At 45.1% G+C, this 15,242-nt stretch overlaps 1 protein-coding gene across 1 annotated transcript; it reads left to right on the top strand.

The window, feature by feature from the left end:
* Positions 1 to 2,639: 2,639 nt before the first annotated feature.
* On the top strand, positions 2,640 to 14,626 carry LOC308420331 (alcohol dehydrogenase class-3). The gene is made up of 9 exons (XM_080916305.1): positions 2,640 to 2,765; positions 4,789 to 4,890; positions 6,422 to 6,563; positions 7,430 to 7,517; positions 10,560 to 10,779; positions 10,887 to 11,147; positions 13,223 to 13,358; positions 13,964 to 14,102; positions 14,362 to 14,626. The coding sequence occupies exons 1-9, from the start codon at positions 2,754 to 2,756 to the stop codon at positions 14,384 to 14,386; spliced, it is 1,125 nt and encodes a 374-aa protein (XP_080772431.1). The 5' UTR covers positions 2,640 to 2,753; the 3' UTR covers positions 14,387 to 14,626.
* The last annotated feature ends 616 nt before the right edge of the window (positions 14,627 to 15,242 follow it).

A 15,242-nucleotide genomic window follows, 5' to 3' on the forward strand; every position in this document is an offset into this window, starting at 1 on the left:
CTGTCTCATGTCTTGCCAGATTTTTTTTTAAACTTATAAATCCTTTGTGTGGGCTGGAGAGATGGCTCAGTGGTTAAGAGCACTAACTGCTCTTCCAGAGGTCCTGAGTTCAATTCCCAGCAACCACATGATGGCTCACAACCATCTGTAATGAGCTCTGATGTCCTCTTCTGGTTTGTCTGAAGATAGCTATAGTGTACTTACATAAAATAAATATAATCTTTAAAAAATGAATTCTTTGTGTAAACATTATGGATTCTTGTTGTTTTTATGGGATTCCTATGTGTATAAACATTCCTGTCTCTGTATAGATGTATACCTCATGCTTTTTCTTTGGTTCTGTTTCTTCTTTTTGTTAGTTTTGTCCTGTCATCCAGCCTTTTATCTTTCACGTTGTAACTTTTCTTCTCACTGGTTCTAGTCTAGTTCAGACTCTCATTTTCTATGGTCCAGAAAGCCTCTTACCTGATTTCATTGATGCCAGATGCCCAAATCTCTGAACACTTCTAAATTAACACCCCCTCTTTACAGTTTTTCTAAAACATACATCAATCAGTGCACTTCCTCTCCTCCTCCCAGATTTGTTTTGAGTCAGATGGGTAGCAATCCAATAGCATCCCTCTAAATGCTTAAGGGCAAAGATAGGGGAAAAATTTGAATTCTGTTGAGATTACCTTTTCCCCCTTGCAGGTTTACTATTACAAGTTTGCATTTTTGTTTGGACCTCTCTCTTTAAGCCAACACACAACAAAAATACAGTAGGACCTCTGATTTTTGCTTTGACAAGTATGGTGTCTTGGTCGCTGTTTTACTGCTGTGAAAGGATACCATGGCCAAGGTAACTCTTAAAAAAAGAAAGCATTTAATTGGGGGCTCAAACACATGGGCACTGGGGAAATTTTCCTGAACAGAACACTAATGGCTTATGCTCTAAGATCAGGAATTGACAAATGGGACATCATAAAATTGCAAGGGTTCTGTAAAACAAAGGACATTGGCATTAGGATAAAACAGCAACCAATAGACTGAGTAAAGATCTTTACCAATCCTACATCAAACAGAGGGCTAATATCCAATATATGCAAAGAACTTAAGAAATTAGACTACAGAGAATCTGACAACCCTATTTAAAAATGGGGACAGACCTAAACCAAGAAATCTCAAATGAGGAATATCGAATGGCTGAGAAGCACCTAAAAAATGTTCAACATCCTTAGTCATTAGGGAAATGCAAATCAATACAACCCTGAGATTCCACATCACACCAGTCAGAATGGCTAAGATCAAAAACTCAGGTGACATCAGATGCTGGAGAGGATGTAGAGAAAGTGGATCACTCCTCCACTGTTGGTGGGGTCGTAAGCTGGATCAACCATTCTGGAAATCAGTCTGGCAGATCCTCAGAAAATTGGAAAATATAGTACTACCTGAAGACCCAGCTATTCCACTCCTGGGCATATACCCAAAAGACACTCCAATATAAAACAAGGACATATGCTCCACCATGTTCATAGCAGCCTTATTTATAATAGCCAGGAGCTGGAAAGAACCCATATGTCCTTCAACAGAGGAATAGATACGGAAAATGTTGTACATTTACACAATGGAGTACTACTACTCAGCTATTAAAAATAATGACTTCATGAAATTCTTAGGCAAATGGATGAAACTAGAAAATATCCTATCACAAAAATAACCCAATCACAAAAGTAAATAAATAAATAAATCAAAAAACACCCATGGTATGCACTCACTAATAAGTGTATATTAGCCCAAAATCTCAGAATACCCAATAGAATTCACAGAACACTTGAAGCTCTAGAATAAGGAAGACCAAAGTGTGAATGTTTCAGTCCTTCTTAGAAGGTGGAAGAAAAATATTCACAGGAAGAAATGCAGAGAGAAAGTTTGGAGCAGAGACTGAAGGAAAAGCCATCCAGAGACTGCCCCACCTGGGGATACAGCCCATAGATAGCCACCAAACACAGACAATATTGCTGATTCCAAGAAGTGTATGCTGACAGGAGCCTGATACAGCTGTCTCCTAAGAGGCTCTGCCAGAGCATGACAAAGGCAGATGCTCACAGCCAACCATTGAACTGAGAATGGGGTCCCCAATGGAGGAGTTTGAGAAAGAATTGCAGGAGCTGAAGGGGTTTACAGTGCTATAACAACAATAATACCAACCAACCAGAGATCCCAGGGGCTAAACCACCATCCAAAGAGTACACATGGACGGACCCATGGCTCCAGCTGCACATGAAGCAGAGGATAGTCTTGTTGGACATCAATGGGAGGAGAGGCCGTTGGTCCTACCAAAGCTCGATGCCCCAATGTAGGGTAATGTTAGGGTGGAGAGGTGAAAAGGAGTGGGTGGGTGGGTGAACACCCTCATAGATGCAGGGGGACTGGGGATGAAATGGGGATATGGAGGGGAAACCGGGAAAGGGGATAACATTTGAAATGTAAATAAATATCCAATAAAATTTATATTTACGTAGAGATTCACTGCCCCAGAACAAAAACTACAGCCTTCCAGCAAGGACGCACAGGCGCCAAAACGCAGACCCCGCCCTTCCGGTATTAGGCCCGCCTCCCAACCAAGTCCCGCCTTACGCACGGACACCTCCTCCCTCCCCCGCGTACGTCCGCGTACATCAAAGCCCGGCCTCTGGCGTTCAGCTCCTCCCCTCACGCACCGCTCGTGTTCCGCTATCCTTGTGTAACTTAGCGCTGCTCAGGAACTTGCGGACATGGCGAACCAGGTATGGAGGCGCACGGGGGGCCGGGGCAGAGGAGGGGAGCCCCCGGGTGGCCCGCTGTTGCCCGCCCGGAAAGGCGAGCGCAGCCGCAGCGAGGACAAGGTGGCTTTGTTTCAGCCCCGCGCTTGGGGAGCGGCTTTGCTTTCTGCTCTGCTTCGCCGGAGCTGGGTGGCTAGAGGCCCGCGCCAGTCACTCGGGATGGATAACTTGCCCCGGTCGCGCTGGCAGGATCAGATCTGGAGCGCGGGCCGTGCTCAAAACTACCAAGCAAAGTTGGGCTCTCCCTTCGGCCTTCGCTTTCTGTGTGCCGCACCGTGTACCTGTTTCTTCAAATCACGCTATTGACTTTCAAGTCCATCTCCAGTAAAGCCAGTGAGTGACTTGCAACCTTTATTCTGTCAACACATTTCATAAGCATCAAGTGACCTTATCAAATCCCAGCATTTCTCATTAGGCTTGGTTCCTTTTGGTTCCGTGGTTAGGAAGGTCTGTACTGTGGTAGCTCATTGCTTTAGGTGCACGATATAAATTGCGTATGGAATTGTAAACTTTGCAAGAACCACATAAAATTAATTCTAATGGTATGTTTACCCAACCTAATACTCACAATATTATTTCCACGTTGTCGGTACTTTTAAATTGTTATTTTTTTTCTTTTTATACTCTTCTGAGCTTTCAAATTTTACATTATACCAGATTTCAGTTCACACTTGCCTCTTTCTAGTATTCAGTAGCCACCCATGACAAATAGCTAATGCACTGATTAGCAGTTATAAGAGATGGTATTTTTACACACCCCCCATTTGGATAGTTCTTCGGATCCTTTCCACTCTGAAGTATCGCACTAAAGCAATGATGTGTAAGCCATCCCAAGGAAAAGATCGTTAGGACACAGAATAATAAACTTGTGGTTCCCTGAATTACTTGCCAAACCTAGTGACAGAACCCCGGGTGGGATTTTGTTCTTTGCTTGGCTTGTCCTTTGCTGGGAATCGAATCCAGGGCCTTGTGCTCTACCGTTGTGCTGCACCCCAGCTTGGGACATGTGTTCCAGATTCGTTCTTTTCTCCTCCCATCCCCCCCCATCCCCGCACATGCTTTAAAATGTGTATGTGTGTGTGCCTGTGTGCTTATGCACCACATGCATGCAGGAGCCTGTGGAAGCCAGAAGAAGGCATAGGCCCTCTGGGAGTAGAATTAGAAGTTGTGACGGTGTAGTTGCATAGCACGGAACCTGGAGTCCTCTGCAAGAGCAATAGGTGCTCTTAACCACTCAGCCATCTCTTCAGCCTTTCAATTATATATATATGCATATACAGTACATATACATAAATACATAGATATACATATACACACACACTATATATATATATTTGTTGTAGTGGTTGATGGTGATTTGGGGGTGGAAGGTTTGAGATAGGATCTCTCCATGTGAACCTGTCTCTCCTGGAACTTCAGATGTAGATCTAGCAGCCTCAAGCTCACAGAGATCCACGTTCCTCTGCCTGATGCTGGCACTAAAAGTTTACCTCGCTATATATCATTCACTATATTATTTATATGAAACCTAAAAACAGTTCTCCCTTTGAGGTTATAAGCTCTTCCATGTATGTTGTTCGCTTTGTTTTTTATTTATCTAGCTTTGGGATGCCTCTGAGTTTGTAGCGTGTGTGTGTGTGTGTGTGTGTGTGTGTGTGTGTGTGTGTGTGTGTGTGTTCGCGCGTGTGTATATACATGTTCACAGGTGGGCATATAAAGGGCATATAAAGACCCCATATATTGGATTGGGGTCTTTCACTTGAACCCAGAGCTGTCTACCATCTGAGAACTGAACTTACAGACAGGACCTCCAGGTGCTGTGCTAGGGAGCTGAACTGTGGGCCTCATGCGTGCACAAGCAGGAGCTTATGCAGCGAACCATCTCCACAACCTGGTTCACTTACATTAGCATCCATCATATCTGAGTTGCCCATGAAGTAATTATTAATTTAGGAGAATAAACTTTACTCTGTTCCCCCCACTTCAGGTGATCAGGTGTAAGGCTGCAGTCGCCTGGGAGGCCGGAAAGCCTCTTTCTATAGAGGAGATTGAAGTGGCCCCTCCAAAGGCTCATGAAGTTCGAATTAAGGTAATGTCCAGCTAAGGCGTTGTGGGAGAGGGTTAGTTGGGTGTCTGGATAGATGGGTAGACCTGAGGGCCACAGAGGAGAAACCCCAAAGGGCGGTGTCAGAGAAGGCTTGGAAGCCTTCTGGCTGGAGAGTCACAGTCCTCCCCACAGTCCTCTCTCTCTTTTTGTATTTGCTCTTGGGAGGGCTAAGAAGCCAAGCCTGTGGATTAGTGGATTGCCACAATAGTCCTTGCATAGTTTGAGTTTAAGGTGGCTTTATGTGACCCTCCCATTTCTGCTAATCCCATAACTCACAAAGAGTGGTGTTGTGTGAGAATCAAAAGAGGTTCTTGATCGATTAGAGCAGTAAACCAATGAAGTTCCCTCGCCTACAGAGCTTTCAGTTGCCCCCCGTGATGGACAAGGCCAGGGCTCTGGCACTGTGGGTCCATTTGTTCCCCACGCCTCGCCCTCGGCTATGGTGAGGAAGCTATAGAGGAGGCAGTAAGTGTTCCGGGGTGACCTTTGGTGCCTTGACGTTTGTCACACTTTGTTTCTACCCTCTGCTTGTTTATGACACAGATTTAATGCTTTAAAGTCGTAACCATTACATGTGTTTGTCCCTTAACGTTCTGGGAGAATGTTTCCTGGAAGGGAAAGAGTCACCGCTCTCTCCCTCCATCACGATGACAGGCACACTGTACACCAGCCTGTGTCCCGAGGTTTACACATATCCCATTGAGAAGCACAAAACCTAATGCTTTCCAAGGTCCTTTTCAGCCAAGATCTAAGAATCTGAAGTCTTCTAATACTTGATGTGTTTATGTTCGTGTTCAGAAGACAGTTTGTCCCTGAGCACTAAGATAAGTGGGATGGGCACGGTGACAGCTTTCATCCCCAAGAAACTGCTGGCTTACAGCAAGAAAGGATACTAGAGCAGAAGCTCGGTGTCTAAATGCCCTATTGAGATTTATGCAGGAGCACGTGGAGACCACAGACGTTGGGGGCCAGAGGAGTTGCAGGGAGCGTGAGCTGCCTGACGTGGGTGCTGAGAACCAAAGACCGGGCCATCCGCAAGAGCCGTGGCATTCTCAGTCACTGAGCCAGCTCTCCAGCCCTGAGAGTACTGTGTAAGGCTTATCTGACTAGGACTCCATTCCACTAAAAGCTCTGAGTTGTGGCAGAGGCCACACAGATAGGCATCTCTCAGAAACAGTGTCTGTGGGCATCACATTCCCCAAGTTCGGAAGCCAGCAGTGAGATGGCCCTAGCTGTTCCGATCCTCTTTACAACGGAAGGCACAGTTCTGGGGAAGCCACAGGCTTTCCCGACACCCGTTCACACACCCCCCATTGCATGTCAGTGCACTGCTGTTCTCAGCACTACCAGGAAGTCCACCTGGGTTGTAAGCATGCTAGTTTGGGAGAAGTAAATCTACAAAAGAAACGGATGTATACATCTGCAGTACAGTATGAACCAGTGTCTTGTACCCGACGTGTGTCTCTAGCCGCGTGTGCACACTTAGATGCTTTTCCTCTTAACGTCCTGGTAGATCATTGCCACTGCCGTTTGCCACACGGATGCCTATACCCTGAGTGGAGCTGATCCCGAGGGGTGTTTCCCAGTGATCTTAGGACATGAAGGTGCTGGGATTGTGGAAAGTGTTGGTGAAGGGGTTACTAAGCTGAAGGCAGGTAAGGAAGTCATTTAAACCACCCTGTGATGGTTTGGGCTTGTTTCTGTAGGGACATTACAGCTGTTTATTTACAACTCTACAACTATTTATGAGCTCACTCCTCATCCTGGAAGAAAAAGCATTTGGATTGATCTTAACTCTGATTTTGCAGGCTGCTTTTCATTCGAAACTGTTTTAAATATATTACCAAATATATGTAGAGATGTATCAATGAGTTGGTGGTTTTGAAACACTCCATCACTCTCCATTATTTTGAGGTTTGTTTGGATCAAAAACATTGAAACTACGTTTTGTGCATGGCTGGTCAGTGTCTGAACCATGCTCTGTAGATAATGTTTCTAAGCCTTAAAGCTGCTTCTTTCCAGAGTTGTATCAGCTGACGAGTAAGAGTTTGGCTACATTCACTTAGAGCAGCGATTCTCAACCTTGCTGATGCTGTGACCCTTTAAAAGAGTTCTGGTGCTATTGTTACCCCAACCAGAAAATTATTTCATTGCTACTTCATGACTAATATTTCTGCTGTTATGACTCGTAGTGTGAATAATTGCTGTGCAACCCCAGTAAAAGAGTCATTTGAGGTCTGGAGACATGGCTCAGTGGTTAAGAGCACTGACTAATCCTCCAGAGGTCCTGAGTTCAAATGCCAGCAACCATATGGTAGCTCACAACCATCTATAATGAGATCCGATGCCCTCTTCTGGTGTGTCTGAAGACAGCTACAGTGTACTCATATACATTAAATAAATAATTGTTTAAAAGAAAAAAGAGTCATTTGACCCACAAAGGGGTCATGACCCCAGGTTGAGAACCGCTGACTTAACCAGATGCTCCGTTCAGAATACTAACTTCCCATTTGATTCTCAGGGGATACTGTCATCCCGCTCTACATCCCACAGTGTGGAGAGTGCAAGTTTTGTCTGAATCCTAAAACAAATCTTTGCCAGAAAATAAGGTCAGTATCTTTTAATATTTTTTAAATATATATAGCTTTTTTTAAAAAATCGAATGTGCATATGTATGCTAAGTATTTGGCCATGTCTGTGATACATGGAGAGCCAAAGCAGTTCATCGTGCGGGTTATCTCCTCCCTGCTCCCCGTGTTGTGTGACAAAACTTTTCCTCATGTCAGCTCAACACATGTCTGTTTATCCCAAATAGGAAGCCCACAACAGACCAAAGCTCAGATACCACTAAAGTCCACTGGTGAAGCAGTTGAGTTTTATTGAGGTTACTGAGGGGTTACTCAGAGGAACAGAACTACTCTCAGACAGCGGCCCCAGCATGCACTTACATACTGGGCGAAGGTCACCGGATACAACTTTGAGAAGCTAAGTCAAGCCCGTTGGAGGGTCCACAGCACAGCTGAAGCGGTGACAGTTTTATTGAAAGCAGTCGGGCTTTTTATGCCTTTCTCAGAAACAGAATATAATGCCAGGACGTATACAATTGCAGTTGCCAGGATACCGTGAATCTGCAGGCTTCCGAGGGTACACAAGGTTACAGCCAGTTGTCCGGTCCTGCTCCCATGCCTCCTTGACTGTCAGGGAGCATGCCGAGAAACAAACACAAAGCAGCCTGGGCGCGTCACTGCCGCAGGGAGTACATAGGTCTCTTGGGAACTGGAACATTGTGCCTCAGGAGCCATGGACTGTAACCTGAAAAACCCAAAACGCGTGCCTCTCAAGGCAGCTAGGCCAAGCCAAATCCATGGTTCCCTGCACCCGCAGGCAGCTCAGCAAGTTAGTGTCCTTTCCAAGTACCTCTACTCTAAGCCTCCGGGCAGCTGCTCTGGTCTGAGAGTCTTCTTTGTAGCTTGGCTCTCTTGTCTAAGAGGCGACGCTCAGCTTTCATTGCTTATTCTGGCAGGGAGGGGCCGAGTGAATCTGTCCAGTTTCAGAGATTTCCTGGTGCTTTTTGCGTTGTGTACCTTCCTACAGAATGAAGTGTCTAAACCTCAGAGAACACAGTTACACAACAGCGGCCACCCATACCTTGGAGACTGAACCTCTTACTTAAACCGAAGCTCTCCATTTTAGCTGTGCTAGCCAGCAGACCCCTGCATCACCTGACTCCATTCTTCCTTGCCCTCGGCACTGTGGTTACAAACTTAGAGAGTCGAGCCTGGAGTGTTACATGGGTTCTGCGCCTTGAACTCTGGTCTTCATGCTTGCACAGTAAGCGCTTTTACCTGCTGAGCCATCTTTCCAGCCCACCTTCTTTATTCTTATGATAAGAGATCTCGTGGTGCTAGAGATGACTCAGCAGGTGAAAGCACTTGGGCAAGCTGCTTTTCCATGGGATGCAGGTTTGATTCCTAACACCCACATGGTAACTCAGCCTTCTACAACTCCAGTTCCAGAGGAATTGATGCCATCTTTCAGACCACTAGGCACATGCATGGTGTATATATGTTCTTTTGTACGAACATTCATACATACATACATACATACATGCAAAACACCCACACACATACAAAAAGTAAGATCACAGTGAGTGATTTATACAGCACATTTTCCAGGAGTTACTTAATCTGTCTTTAAGGAGGCTTTGTGGTCGGTGTTGCCAAGCTCCGTCTTTTCAGGGATGAGAAAATCAAGTCTCAGAAATCTCAAAAGTTTGCCTGGTATCACCTGCCATCAAGATATAAAACAAAGCTTGTCACAGGCATGGTCCCCATTCCTATAATCTCAACACTCTGGAAATGGAAGCAGGAAGCTCTCAGATTTGCAGCCAGCCCAGACTATGTATGATCTTGTCCAAGGAGCCAAAGAAGAGGGGGCAAAAGAGGGAGCCAGATTTTTCTGAATACTTTCTCTTTCCGTAACAGCTAAACTGGCAAGGAAAAACATGTTTCCTAAAAGTGAAATGAAGTCCTTTTTATGAGCTATTTTACTGCCCATTAAATCAGAGTAATAAAAGTTACCACATAAGGGAGATAACTCACCCCTGACACATATAGGGTGGTTGTCATAAGGTGTGGCAAGCCACTTGAAGACCCTTTGAGGCCATGGAGATCTTGTTTGCTGCCTTCTGTGGCAGTAGAGCATCACTACAGCACTCACAGTCCACAAATTGTGAGCGTGCAGCCCAGTGAATGTGCATGTATACATACCTGCTGGATAGATAGAGCCTCTTCCCTAACAGCCCCCCTATGCTCCTCAGTCTCTTCCAAATCAATACCTGACTCCTGCAGAGGTCACCACTGTCCTGGTAGCGTCCCTGTAGACTTTGTGGTTGGTTCAGGAGGCTTGGAGCTCCTCAGTTCTTGAGCAAGTCTTTGCGTAGCTCTGTCATAGTCCACGCTAAATACCAGTGTTCATTCACTTGCCTGTTGGTGGACGCTAGGTTACACCAAGATGGAGCTGTTAAAATTAGTGCTGCATTCTTAGGTGAATGTGTTGGGGTTTTCTGTGATATGATTGGCTAAGGTGCCAGATGCACACACACGGCTCTCCACTGTGAACAGAAGAGTTTATTTTCCTACAGCAACGTACAGATGAACTGTCTTCTCCTCATTTGTATATTTATTCATGTATATATTTAAGATTATTCATCTGAGTGTAAACTTAGGTATTGTGTTTAGAAAGGAGGACTGTTGTGACAGAGAAAATGGCTCAGTTGGGAAAATTCAGATTTTCCCAGAAACAACATAAGCCCGCAGCAGAGACACAAGTGTGTGATCCCAGCCCACTCCTAGGGAAATGGGGAGAGACACAGCAGTCCAGCTCAGCTCACCCAGCCTGACTAACTCAGTAGCAAAAGACCCTGCCTCAAACAGGGTGGAGAGGCAGTGAGAACAGTTTTATGGTTGGAGTCACCACAACATGAGGAACTGTATGAAAGGGTCCCAGCATTAGGACAGTTGAGAATCAGTGCTTTAGAAGTTTTTGTCTTGGTATACTTTTCTGGGTATTTGCTGGTCATTACTTTTAAAACTGTTTTTCTCTACAGAGTTAAAGAAATGAGTCTACTGTTCCATTTTCCTTTTCTCTAGAGTCACTCAGGGCAAAGGACTAATGCCAGATGGCACTAGCAGATTTACCTGCAAAGGAAAACCTATTTTTCATTTCATGGGAACCAGTACGTTTTCCGAGTACACAGTTGTGGCAGACATCTCCGTTGCTAAAATTGATCCTTCGGCCCCCTTGGATAAAGTCTGCCTCCTCGGCTGTGGCATTTCAACTGGCTACGGGGCTGCTGTGAACACTGCCAAGGTAAGAGACTGGACCCGGCTTTGGCTTCTGCGTTCATTCGGTTGAGTGAGACGTTGCTGGCACACCATGGCCGGCCTGCGAGGCTGACAGACTGTCTTTGATGATAGGTGGAGCCTGGTTCTACCTGTGCTGTCTTCGGCCTGGGAGGAGTTGGACTGGCGGTGATCATGGGCTGTAAAGTGGCCGGGGCGTCGCGGATCATTGGTATTGACATCAACAAAGATAAATTTGTGAAGGCCAAAGAATTTGGAGCCTCTGAATGTATTAACCCCCAAGATTTCAGTAAATCCATCCAGGAAGTCCTCGTTGAGATGACAGATGGGGGAGTGGACTACTCTTTTGAGTGTATTGGCAACGTGAAGGTCATGGTGAGTATGTGTGCCCGAACTTTATGGGTCAGGATGCTTTTCTAAAGTGTGGTTTCCTCACAATGAAAGGTTTTGTTCTGAAAGGAACAGTTTTGATAGGAATTAATTCTAAAGAAAGCAGGGGATGGAAGTAGCTACTTGAACTACTTGGAACTATTTGAGTGGGAAATTGCAGTAGAAGAGCCCAGGGTAAGATGGATTTTTAAAATGTTTGTCTCTGAGTGCGTGCTCACTGAAATGAAAAGTTTAGTGTGGAGAGAACACACATCCTGACAATCTCCAAGCGAAGGATGCAGATTCTAATAGCCTGTAGCCAGCATTAAATAGTGAGTGTCCTACCGTTACTTCTGACCGCTTCTTGTACTGAAATCTGTATGACGCATATGAATGCTGTGCCTACCTCATCCACTTCACCGCCCTCTTCTCCTCAGGGAGGAGATTTTCAGGCAAGGAGACATGGGAAGAGAAGCTCTTCTTAGGAAGTTTAGCTTAAGCTTGACGAGGACACTGCATGTAGCATCACGTGTTTCATCACGTGTTTCATGTCTTGGCATGCCTTCTTTTGGCTCACCTTTGCCATCTGCGGCAGCCTGACAGAGTCTCCGATGCTAGGGGATGTGTGACTGGCTTCTGAGGAGTAGGTGTTTGCTTTTGGAAGCTGTGTTCGTGGTGCCCAAAGATGGTCTTCTCATCAAGTAAAAAGTAAAACAGCCCAGATCCTCTACCCTAACAGCACCCCCCGGCTGCAGTCCTGGTGCTTGGTCACCAAACAGTGTTACCTTCCAGCCCTATTTCATTGTCCCAGTGGACTTGTAGACTCTGCTCCTGAACCATGTCTTCCGTTGCAGTTCCGTCTGACCCTAGCACCCATGTGCACAGCCTGAATGCCCCGTCCTAGCTAGGACACACTGGCATCCCAGGGGTGGGGCAGGTGAGACCACATGCTCACCAGCTCCTTTCTAGCCACCTTGGCCTTCATGTTGTCACACTCTAGCAGAGCTGTTTTCCTTTGGACCTTCTCCAAGATTACTGAGAGCTGGTGTTCGCCTCCATCTCTCCTTTCTCTGTCTTTCCTCCTCTTCCAGAAACCGTCATCCATGCCGTGGTCCGAATCCCAGCTGCCTGTTCCCTCCCTTGTCATAGCATCCCTCCTGTTGGAATCCGAGTCTCAGAAGCTTGAGAAGTCTGTTTGAACTTTCTCACCCATTAGATTCTCTACTGACCTTTCATAATTTTTCCTAGATGGCATTGGGTTTGACCTTCCTCGCTCCCTCAGAAATATCAGTCAGTGGTTTTCCTAATCATTTTCTATAGCAAGCGGGGTGGGTGGACATCTCAGACAACTCCTGTTACTTCTCCTTTCATGAGCATTCTAGAAGGTTCCTTTGCAACCTTTTTGATAACTGTTATTCTTATGGAATGAGTTGATGTGTTGTGGTTTGAATTAGTGATGTTGAACAGTTTTTCGTGTATCTATTTGCTGTCTGGGTCTGTTTTTGAGAAATGTGTTTATCTATCCCTTGCCCAGGCTGTTTAGCTTTTTGTTAAATTTCTAGGAGTTTCTTATAAAATCTGGGTATCAGCCCATTGGCAGATGCCTGTTCTCTGTTTCCCTTGTTTGCTGTGCTCCCATCTGTTTATTTCTGCTTTGGATTCCTATGTTGTTAAGATCTTACCCAAACAGTGTATCCCCATGTGATGTCTGTATTTCCCTTATATTTTCTTCTAGTAGTTTGAAAGTCTCAGGTCTGACATTTAAGTCTATTTGTAGCTGATTTTTATAACTCACAGGAGAGAAGTAGTCTAGAGTCATTCATTTGTATTGGAGATATAGGATATAAAATTAAAATAGAAAGCAAATAAAAGCTTTAGATTTGCTCAATTTCTGTTAATAGGTTAATTTTTAAAGATGCCTGGTAAATATAATTACTAAAGTAAAAGTGCTAAACATTAAGTTTGGGTATCTGTTACTGTTTCTTTAAAAAGCTGTGATGTGTCGCCATCCTCTACTAGGGTTTCTGGGGAAGAGGGCATCCGTGCACTCCTGTGATTGCCTCTTATCTCTATGTGTGCAGAGATCAGCCCTTGAGGCAGCCCACAAAGGCTGGGGTGTCAGTGTGGTGGTTGGTGTAGCTGCTTCAGGAGAAGAAATCTCCACTCGTCCATTCCAGCTGGTGACAGGACGCACGTGGAAAGGCACTGCCTTCGGAGGTAACTCGGTGCATACGGAGATTTCTCCCCACCGTTTTCCATCTGCATAACTTAAAAGCCAGTCTCATTTTCCTTTATTGACACAAATCATGTGTGTTGTTATTGTATTGTGAATTATTGTTTCATGGGAGACTTTAAAAGGCTTTGAGAGTTAGCCAGTGTTGACTGCCGGTACTGGGGAGACATTAAATAGTATCCTAGACTGTTTAACCGGCACGTGCTCCTGGGGACACCATGTTCCAGTAGCTGGATTTGAGAGGACCTTTGAAGCTGGAGTTGCACCCACTCACTAGACAAGTGCACTCCAGCAGAACACGGCAATTTATTTACTTGTTTGAGACAACCCTTTCTTCCTCGGCCTCCAGTGTAGCTGCCTCTTCAGACCTGATCCATCAGACCTTTAGTGACCCAATATAGGAAAAGAACAGTAACTCCAGCGTGTTTACTTCTTCACAACTGAGGATACGTCTGATTCTTTCTTCACTGCACACCCTCAAGCTCCACCTAATGTATAACTGCCTCTGTATCACCAGGAAGGGAACGTGACTGAGCGTACTGTAGAAACCTGTTGCATAAGTTTCCCATAAGAATGTGATTTCTTTTAGGATGGAAGAGTGTAGAGAGTGTCCCAAAGCTGGTGTCTGAATACATGTCCAAAAAGATAAAAGTCGACGAATTTGTGACCAGCAATCTGTCCTTCGACCAAATTAACAAAGCCTTTGATCTGATGCACTCAGGAAAAAGGTGAGTTTTCAGTTCACCTGTGTGTTCCAGAATCTGTCTGTGCTCTTAAAAGTTCCCCATTCAGGGGCTGTGAGGAGGGTCATGGGGAGGTGCCTACTGCCAAGCATGATGACCTGAGTTTGATCACTAGTTCGACATGGCAGAAGAGAACTGACCGCTACAGGCATGCCAGGGTGCACACATGCGTGCATGTACACACACAGTTAATGAACTTTTTAGTTCATCTTTCAATGTTATTCTTACTGCTTCTATCTCACAGCATTCGAACTGTTCTAAAGATGTAAATTCTGAAGAGAACACTCCATCCTGCACTCTTTCCTGTGATTGGATAGAAACAGTTCACTAACTAACCGCCTCTTAGACTTCAGAAACAACTACAAGGAATGTGCGTAATCGTGGCCAGAATCATGAACGAGGCAAATACTCATCGTGGTTTTCTGAACTCTCCACATAAATAACTGGCACTCATCAGTGCAGCATTTTAACACAATAAAAACACTTTCTGCGTCTGTGTGTAAGTTGAACATCTCGTCATGTCCTTTTAGGCTGCCCAGTACAGTGATGATCAACTGAGTCTAGAAACAATGCTAACCCAAAATGAAGGCTGATTTTTTTAGTTCATCCACATGGGTTTTAGTTACAAGCCAAAATCAGAATATTCTTTCTTAGCAAATACCTTTTAGAAATGTTTACAACCAAGTATTCAGTAAATGTCTGTTAGCTTTATTTAGACAGTTATTTTGATAGTAAATACACAGTGCCATCTTGACAACAACCAAGGTGGGCCAGCCATGCCTGCTCCATAGGGCTTCTTTTGGTAGTTTTGAGAACAAAACAGTACAGTGGACTCTCAATTAACTGGACACTGCCAATTCCACATGTGTGAGGTAAATGTGCATGTGCACAGAAATCTGCACGCTCAAGGGAGGGGCACACAGAAAGCAGCACTGCATTACCTCCCACTTAAATCTGTACTCAACTTCTTCAGCAAGCCCAAGATGGAGGCCATGCCGTGATCACAGAGCCTGAATTCGCTGGTGACCTACCCAGCTCTTCCAAATGCAAATTGGCTTCACAGTCATATTGTCATACAAACTGTTGCTAAGCTGTGACATCAGTACACAGAAGCCTAATTTGTCC

Source organism: Micromys minutus (assembly GCF_963924665.1).
Source record: "Micromys minutus genome assembly, chromosome: 4".
Lineage (NCBI taxonomy): Eukaryota > Metazoa > Chordata > Mammalia > Rodentia > Muridae > Micromys > Micromys minutus.